This window comes from Centroberyx affinis, unplaced genomic scaffold, assembly GCF_046629955.1.
Source record: "Centroberyx affinis isolate AG114_WGS23_722 - 3 ecotype Tasmania unplaced genomic scaffold, CSIRO-AGI_Caff_v1 ptg004925l_1, whole genome shotgun sequence".
In the NCBI taxonomy this organism is placed as follows: domain Eukaryota; kingdom Metazoa; phylum Chordata; class Actinopteri; order Beryciformes; family Berycidae; genus Centroberyx; species Centroberyx affinis.
In genome coordinates, this window is record NW_027282419.1 from 13,194 (window position 1) to 22,500 (window position 9,307).

General features: G+C 49.8%; 1 protein-coding gene across 1 annotated transcript in view; it reads right to left on the bottom strand.

Annotated features, from left to right (window-relative positions):
- Positions 1–1,671: 1,671 nt before the first annotated feature.
- Positions 1,672–9,307, bottom strand: part of LOC139666288 (ADP-ribosylation factor-like protein 3) — a 12,092-nt gene continuing 4,456 nt past the window's right edge. Inside the window, exons 3-6 of the mRNA XM_071545460.1 lie at positions 8,956–9,072; positions 8,366–8,416; positions 2,421–2,606; positions 1,672–1,731 (exon numbers count right to left, since the gene is read on the bottom strand). Coding sequence (XP_071401561.1) covers positions 1,672–1,731; positions 2,421–2,606; positions 8,366–8,416; positions 8,956–9,072 — 414 coding nt within the window. The remainder of the gene's footprint in view (positions 1,732–2,420; positions 2,607–8,365; positions 8,417–8,955; positions 9,073–9,307) is intronic.

Genomic DNA, 9,307 nt, shown 5'->3' on the forward strand with positions numbered 1-9,307 from the left:
GTAAACCAGTCAGTAAACCATTCTGTAAACCAGTCAGTCAGTAAACCATTCTGTAAACCAGTCAGTCAGTAAACCAGTCAGTAAACCATTCTGTAAACCAGTCAGTCAGTAAACCAGACAGTAAACCAGTCAGTCAGTAAACCAGTCAGTAAACCATTCTGTAAACCAGTCAGTCAGTAAACCAGTCAGTAAACCATTCTGTAAACCAGTCAGTCAGTAAACCAGACAGTAAACCAGTCAGTCAGTAAACCAGTCAGTAAACCATTCTGTAAACCAGTCAGTCAGTAAACCAGTCAGTAAACCATTCTGTAAACCAGTCAGTCAGTAAACCAGACAGTAAACCAGTCAGTCAGTAAACCAGTCAGTAAACCATTCTGTAAACCAGTCAGTCAGTAAACCAGTCAGTAAACCATTCTGTAAACCAGTCAGTCAGTAAACCAGACAGTAAACCAGTCAGTCAGTAAACCAGTCAGTAAACCATTCTGTAAACCAGTCAGTCAGTAAACCAGACAGTAAACGATTCTGTAAACCAGTCAGTCAGTAAACCATTCTGTAAACCAGTCAGTCAGTAAACCAGACAGTAAACCAGTCAGTAAACCAGTCAGTAAACCATTCTGTAAACCAGTCAGTCAGTAAACCAGACAGTAAACCAGTCAGTAAACCAGTCAGTAAACCAGTCAGTAAACCATTCAGTAAGCCAGTCAGTCAGTCAGTAAACCAGTCAGTCAGTCAGTAAACCAGTCAGTAAACCAGCCAGTAAGCCATTCAGTAAACCAGTCAGTAAACCAGTCAGACAGTAAACCAGTCAGTAAGCCATTCAGTAAACCAGTCAGTCAGTAAACCAGACAGTAAACCAGTCAGACAGTAAACCAGACAGTAAACCAGTCAGTAAGCCATTCTGTAAACCAGTCAGTCAGTAAACCAGTCAGTCAGTAAACCAGTCAGTAAGCCAGTCAGTAAACCAGTCAGTCAGTAAACCAGTCAGTCTCTATGGTCAGTAGTGGTTGCAGCAGTTTTGTCTTGTCTGTAGTTTTGTCTTGTGTCTGTAGTTTTGTTCTTGTGTCTGTAGTTTTGTCTTGTGTCTGTAGTTTTCTCATGGTGTCTGTAGTTTTGTCTTGTCTGTAGTTTTGTCTTGTCTGTACTTTTGTTCTTGTGTCTGTAGTTTTGTCTTGTGTCTGTAGTTTTCTCATGGTGTTTCTAGTTTTGTCTTGTCTGTAGTTTTGTCTTGTGTCTGTGGTTTTATCTTGTGTCTGTAGTTTTGTCTTGTCTGTAGTTTTGTCTTGTCTGTAGTTTTGTCTTGTGTCTGTAGTTTTGTCTTGTGTCTGTACTTTTGTTCTTGTGTCTGTAGTTTTGTCTTGTGTCTGTAGTTTTCTCATGGTGTCTGTAGTTTTGTCTTGTGTCTGTAGTTTTGTCTTGTGTCTGTAGTTTTCTCATGGTGTCTGTAGTTTTGTCTTGTCTGTAGTTTTGTCTTGTGTCTGTACTTTTGTTCTTGTGTCTGTAGTTTTGTCTTGTGTCTGTAGTTTTCTCATGGTGTCTGTAGTTTTCTCATGGTGTCTGTAGTTTTCTCATGGTGTCTGTAGTTTTCTCATGGTGTCTGTAGTTTTGTCTTGTCTGTAGTTTTGTCTGGTCTGTAGTTTTTTTTAGAGATAAAGCTGCTGGAGGATTTCCTTCTCATTGCTTTTCTTTTTGTTTTTCCCTCAGAACGTTGTTACAGATCCAGTTCATCCCGTCCTGAAACAAACAAACAAACAAACAAACAAACAAACAAACAAACAAACAAACAGTTCTTAAACTGAGTAAACACTCCCTGCCCGTCTCAGATCAGATTAGATCAGATGAAATTTGAATGATCCTGTGGGGAAATTGCAGCAGCAACTAGTAACAGGATGCAGGAAGAGGAGGATTCTCTCCACCTGGACTCCTCCCATCTGGACTCCTCCCACCTGGACTCCTCCCACCTGGACTCCTCCCACCTGGACTCCTCCCACCTGGACTCCTCCTACCTGGACTCCTCCCTCCTTGACTCCTCCCACCTGGACTCCTCCCACCTGGACTCCTCCCTCCTTGACTCCTCCCTCCTTGACTCCTCCTACCTTGACTACTCCCTCATTGACTCCTCCTACCTGGACTCCTCCCTCCTTGACTCCTACCTTGACTCCTCCCACCCTGACTCCTCCATCCTTGACTCCTCCCACCTTTACTCCTCCCTCCTTGACTCCACCCACCCAGACTCCTCCCTCCTTGACTCCTCCTACCTGGACTCCTCCCTCCTTGACTCCTCCCTCCTGGACGCCTTCCTCCTTGACTCCTCTTACATGGGCTCCTCCCTCCTTGACTCCTCCCTCCTTGACTCCACCCACCCAGACTCCTCCCTCCTTGACTCCTCCTACCTGGGCTCCTCCCTCCTTGACTCCTCCTACCTGGACCCCCTCCCCGGTGATGGCGGAGCAGGCCTGGATTTGCCAGACCCGGTCTCTGTAGGTGTGCAGGTTCAGTCCCTCGGCAACGGTGCTTGCTGGCGTCGCCGTGGCAACATCCTGTTTGTTGGCGAAGACCAAAACCGGAACGCCTTGAAGATTTTCTGCCTCTACCAACTCCGACAACTCCTGGAGAGAGAGACAGGAAGACAGAGAGAGAGAGACAGGAAGACAGAGAGAGAGACAGGAAGACAGAGAGAGAGAGACAGGAAGACAGAGAGAGAGAGACAGGAAGACAGAGAGACAGACAGGAAGACAGAGAGAGAGAGACAGGAAGACAGAGAGAGAGACAGGAAGACAGAGAGAGAGAGACAGGAAGACAGAGAAAGAGACAAGAAGACAGAGAGAGAGAGACAGGAAGACAGAGAGAGAGAGACAGGAACACAGAGAGAGCAAGACAGGAAGACAGAGAGAGAGACAGGAAGACAGAGAGAGAGAGACAGGAACACAGAGAGAGAGAGACAGGAAGACAGAAAGAGAGACAGGAAGACAGAGAGAGAGAGACAGGAACACAGAGAGAGAGAGACAGGAAGACAGAGAGAGAGACAGGAAGACAGAGAGAGAGAGACAGGAACACAGAGAGAGCAAGACAGGAAGACAGAGAGAGAGACAGGAAGACAGAGAGAGAGAGACAGGAAGACAGAGAGAGAGAGACAGGAAGACAGAAAGAGAGACAGGAAGACAGAGAGAGAGAGACAGGAAGACAGAGAGAGAGGGACAGGAAGACAGAGAAAGAGACAAGAAGACAGAGAGAGAGAGACAGGAAGACAGAGAGAGCAAGACAGGAAGACAGAGAGAGAGACAGGAAGACAGAGAGAGAGACAGGAAGACAGAGAGAGAGAGACAGGAATACAGAGAGAGAGACAGGAAGACAGAAAGAGAGACAGGAAGACAGAGAGAGAGAGACAGGAAGACAGAGAGAGAGACAGGAAGACAGAGAGAGAGAGACAGGAATACAGAAAGAGAGACAGGAAGACAGAGAGAGAGAGACAGGAAGACAGAGAGAGAAAGACAGGAAGACAGAGAGAGAGAGACAGGAAGACAGAGAGATAGACAGGAAGACAGAGAGAGAGACACAGGAAGACAGAGAGAGAGACAGGAAGACATTTTCATTGTTTATCTTACTGGTTTTTAATTTAGCTTTTATCATTTGCAAAGCACTTCACAGGGTTTATTTTTCTTAATCTTCTGTTATTCTTAGTCTCCCAGTCAGTCAGACAGTGAGACAGTCAGTCAGACAGACAGACAGACAGACAGACAGACAGACAGTCAGTCAGACAGTCAGTCAGTCAGACAGACAGACAGTCAGTCAGACAGACAGTCAGTCAGTCAGTCAGTCAGTCAGACAGTCAGACAGTCAGTCAGACAGACAGACAGACAGGCAGGCAGGCAGACAGACAGACAGTCAGTCAGTCAGACAGTCAGTCAGACAGTCAGTCAGTCAGACAGACAGACAGACAGACAGTCAGTCAGACAGACAGACAGACAGACAGACAGACAGACAGGTAACGCTTAGTGAGATGTCTCTTGGTCAGATGGCCTCTAGAGGGGAAGAGCTGTCTCTGGTCTAAACTTCACATTCAGTCCCACTATGAGCCACTCTGAGCCACTCTGAGTCCCACTGAGCCACTCTGAGCCACTCTGAGCCACACTGAGCCACTCTGAGCCACACTGAGCCACTCTGAGTCCCACTGAGCCACTCTGAGTCACACTGAGCCACTCTGAGCCACTCTGAGCCACTCTGAGCCACTCTGAGTCCCACTGAGCCACTCTGAGTCACACTGAGCCACTCTGAGCCACTCTGAGTCACACTGAGCCACTCTGAGTCACACTGAGCCACTCTGAGCCACACTGAGCCACTCTGAGTCCCACTGAGCCACTCTGAGCCACTCTGAGCCACTCTGAGTCCCACTGAGCCACTCTGAGTCACACTGAGCCACTCTGAGTCCCACTGAGCCACTCTGAGCCACTCTGAGCCACTCTGAGCCACTCTGAGCCACTCTGAGCCACACTGAGCCACTCTGAGTCCCACTGAGCCACTCTGAGTCACACTGAGCCACTCTGAGCCACTCTGAGTCACTCTGAGCCACACTGAGCCACTCTGAGCCACTCTGAGCAACTCTGAGCCACACTGAGCCACTCTGAGCAACTCTGAGCAACTCTGAGCCACACTGAGCCACTCTGAGTCCCACTGAGCAACTCTGAGCAACTCTGAGCAACTCTGAGCAACTCTGAGCCACAGTGAGCCACTCTGAGCCACAGTGAGCCACTCTGAGCCACAGTGAGCCACTCTGAGCCACACTGAGCCACTCTGAGCCACACTGAGCCACTCTGAGTCACTCTGAGCCACTCTGAGCCACATTGAGTCACTCTGAGCCACACTGAGCCACACTGAGCCACATTGAGTCACTCTGAGCCACACTGAGTCACTCTGAGCCACTCTGAGCCACTCTGAGCCACTCTGAGCTACTCTAAGCCACACTGAGCCACTCTGAGCTACTCTGAGCCACTCTGAGCCACTCTGAGCTACTCTGAGCCACTCTGAGCCACACTGAGCCACACTGAGCCACTCTGAGCCACTCTGAGTCCCACTGAGGCACTCTGAGCAACTCTGAGCCACACTGAGCCATTCTGAGCCACACTGAGCTACTCTGAGCCACACTGAACCATTCAGTCCCACTCTGAGCCACACTGAGCCACACTGAGCCACACTGAGCCACTCTGAGCCACTCTGAGCCACTCTGAGCTACTCTGAGCCATTCTGAGCCATTCTGAGCCATTCTGAGCCACACTGAGCCACTCTGAGCCACTCTGAGCTACTCTGAGCCACTCTGAGCCACTCTGAGCAACTCTGAGCAACTCTGAGCCACACTGAGCCACTCTGAGTCCCACTGAGCAACTCTGAGCAACTCTGAGCAACTCTGAGCAACTCTGAGCAACTCTGAGCCACAGTGAGCCACTCTGAGCCACAGTGAGCCACTCTGAGCCACACTGAGCCACTCTGAGCCACTCTGAGCCACACTGAGCCACTCTGAGCCACTCTGAGTCACTCTGAGCCACTCTGAGCCACATTGAGTCACTCTGAGCCACACTGAGCCACACTGAGCCACATTGAGTCACTCTGAGCCACACTGAGTCACTCTGAGCCACTCTGAGCCACTCTGAGCCACTCTGAGCTACTCTAAGCCACACTGAGCCACTCTGAGCTACTCTGAGCCACTCTGAGCCACTCTGAGCTACTCTGAGCCACTCTGAGCCACACTGAGCCACACTGAGCCACTCTGAGCCACTCTGAGTCCCACTGAGGCACTCTGAGCAACTCTGAGCCACACTGAGCCATTCTGAGCCACACTGAGCTACTCTGAGCCACACTGAACCATTCAGTCCCACTCTGAGCCACACTGAGCCACACTGAGCCACACTGAGCCACTCTGAGCCACTCTGAGCCACTCTGAGCTACTCTGAGCCATTCTGAGCCATTCTGAGCCATTCTGAGCCACACTGAGCCACTCTGAGCCACTCTGAGCTACTCTGAGCCACTCTGAGCCACTCTGAGCAACTCTGAGCAACTCTGAGCCACACTGAGCCACTCTGAGTCCCACTGAGCAACTCTGAGCAACTCTGAGCAACTCTGAGCAACTCTGAGCAACTCTGAGCCACAGTGAGCCACTCTGAGCCACAGTGAGCCACTCTGAGCCACACTGAGCCACTCTGAGCCACACTGAGCCACGCTGAGCCACTCTGAGTCACTCTGAGCCACTCTGAGCCACATTGAGTCACTCTGAGCCACACTGAGCCACACTGAGCCACATTGAGTCACTCTGAGCCACACTGAGTCACTCTGAGCCACTCTGAGCCACTCTGAGCCACTCTGAGCTACTCTAAGCCACACTGAGCCACTCTGAGCTACTCTGAGCCACTCTGAGCCACTCTGAGCTACTCTGAGCCACTCTGAGCCACACTGAGCAACTCTGAGCCACACTGAGCCATTCTGAGCCACACTGAACCATTCAGTCCCACTCTGAGCCACACTGAGCCACTCTGAGTCAATCTGAGCCACTCTGAGCCACACTGAGCCACTCTGAGCCACTCTGAGCCACTCTGAGCCAGTCTGAGCCACACTGAGCCACTCTGAGCCACTCTGAGCCACTCTGAGCCACTCTGAGCCACACTGAGCCACACTGAGCCACTCTGAGCCACTCTGAGCCACACTGAGCCACTCTGAGCCACTCTGAGTCCCACTGAGGCACTCTGAGCAACTCTGAGCCACACTGAGCCATTCTGAGCCACACTGAACCATTCAGTCCCACTCTGAGCCACACTGAGCCACACTGAGCCACACTGAGCCACTCTGAGCCACTCTGAGCCACTCTGAGCTACTCTGAGCCACACTGAACCATTCAGTCCCACTCTGAGCCACACTGAGCCACACTGAGCCACACTGAGCCACTCTGAGCCACTCTGAGCCACTCTGAGCTACTCTGAGCCATTCTGAGCCATTCTGAGCCATTCTGAGCCACACTGAGCCACTCTGAGCCACTCTGAGCTACTCTGAGCCACTCTGAGCCATTCTGAGCCATTCCGAGCCATTCTGAGCCACTCTGAGCTACACTGAGCCACACTGAGCCACTCTGAGCCATTCTGAGCCATTCCGAGCCAAACTGAACCACACTGAGCCACTCTGAGCCACACTGAACCACTCTGAGCCACTCTGAGCCACTCTGAGCCACTCTGAGCCACACTGAGCCATTCTGAGCCACTCTGAGCCACTCTGAGCCACTCTGAGCCACTCTCTCCAATTTACAGACATCCAGGTCTTCTGCTGCCCTACAAACGACAGGTAACGTTATCACCTGTGGTTAGGGCTGGGTATCGTTTAAAAAATTACAACACCAGCACCCTTAAAGTGATACGGATACCCATAGAGTTCTTCATTCGATACCTTTTTTTTTTTTTACGTTTTGGTGTCATCTCGGCTGAACTGCCGACTCCGTCACACACACCGCTCACTTCACCTCCACAGACTGTCTGGGCTGTAGCTGCTGCAGTCGGCCAATCACACGTCGCGTTAAATCGAAGAACGCTCGCGGTGATTGGCTGTGAGCAAAACCAGACAAATAGTCATTTTTTTCTAGATCTGTGTACAAAAAGTATCGAATGCAGGTATCGTTTGACTGGAGAAGTTTGGATACTACTTGGCACTGGGTTATTTCAGTCGATACCTTAAAGGTTTAGAGTACCGATTCCCAGCCCTGCCTGGTGTTTACGTTGCGTTACACTGATCCGATCTGTCCGTCTCCGTTCATTTCAATTCATTTTCAATAAGTGCTGTCTGTTGTCGGACAGGACTGATGATCTGTCAAATTTCCATCCATTTTGACGGACAGAAAGTTCAGCCCAGTTGACGGATTCGTCACCATCTGTTGGCCAATCAGAGGTGTTCCTACATTTGTTTTGGACAAAATAGCGAGGATCACAGACACAACGGTCTGACCAAAACAAAGATAAAACAGAGAAAACCCGGTGTACCGTTGGGATGACCGGAGGTTTTCCTGGACAGTTTCCTATTTAATTTCTACTGCAGACTCTGCTTCTTGTTTCTATCGAGCAGCTCGGTCATGAGCCGAGCTGCTGCTGCTCAACAGCCCAGAGGACACAAATCTGTCCTTCAGTAATTCTGTCTGTTTTCTGACGGATCAGTGCGGCCGCAGCAGGTGGAGAACACACTGGACCTGGACTGGACCTGGACTGGACCTGGACTGGACCTGGACTGGACCTGGACTTGTTCTTCTTCCTGCTCTTAAGTCATAAACTTAAATGCCAACAGTTTGTGTCCAGTAAAGGAAACTAAAGCTGAGAAGGTTTTCTGTTCCTTCAGCTGCGCTCACCACTCCCGTCTCCTCAAACCGCTTCTTATCGGTGCTGTCAATCACATAGATCTGAAACACACAGACAGGAACGGGATTCAATCACATAGATCTGAAACACACAGACAGGAACGGGATTCAGTCACATAGATCTGAAACACAGACAGGAACGGGATTCAGTCACATAGATCTGAAACACAGACAGGAACGGGATTCAGTCACATAGATCTGAAACACAGACAGGAACGGGATTCAGTCACATAGATCTGAAACACACAGACAGGAACGGGATTCAGTCACATAGATCTGAAACACAGACAGGAACGGGATTCAGTCACATAGATCTGAAACACAGACAGGAACGGGATTCAGTCACATAGATCTGAAACACACAGACAGGAACGGGATTCAGTCACATAGATCTGAAACACAGACAGGAACGGGATTCAGTCACATAGATCTGAAACACACAGACAGGAATGGGATTCAATCACATAGATCTGAAACACAGACAGGAACGGGATTCAGTCCAGACACAGAAGACACTTCTTTTCACAGCAAATTCGTTTGAAATCAGAACAAAGCAAACTGCTGTATGTCTCCTGACCCACCAGCAGGTCTGTGTTCTCCAGGTATTTGTTCCAGAAGGTTCTGATGTTCCTCTGGCCTCCGATGTCCCAGACGTTCAGCTTCATCCCGTGACACGTGATGCTCTTGATGTTGAAGCCCTGCAACAACAGCAGCAACATGGAAACTACCGTGTTACATTATTTCAACATATTGGAGTTTCAGTATTAGGGTTAGGGTAAGTATAAGGCCAGTGTAAGACCAGTGTAAGACCAGTATAAGCCCAGTATAAGGCCAGTGTAAGACCAGTGTAAGACCAGTATAAGCCAGTATAAGGCCAGTGTAAGACCAGCGTAAGACCAGTATAAGCCCAGTATAAGCCCAGTGTAAGACCAG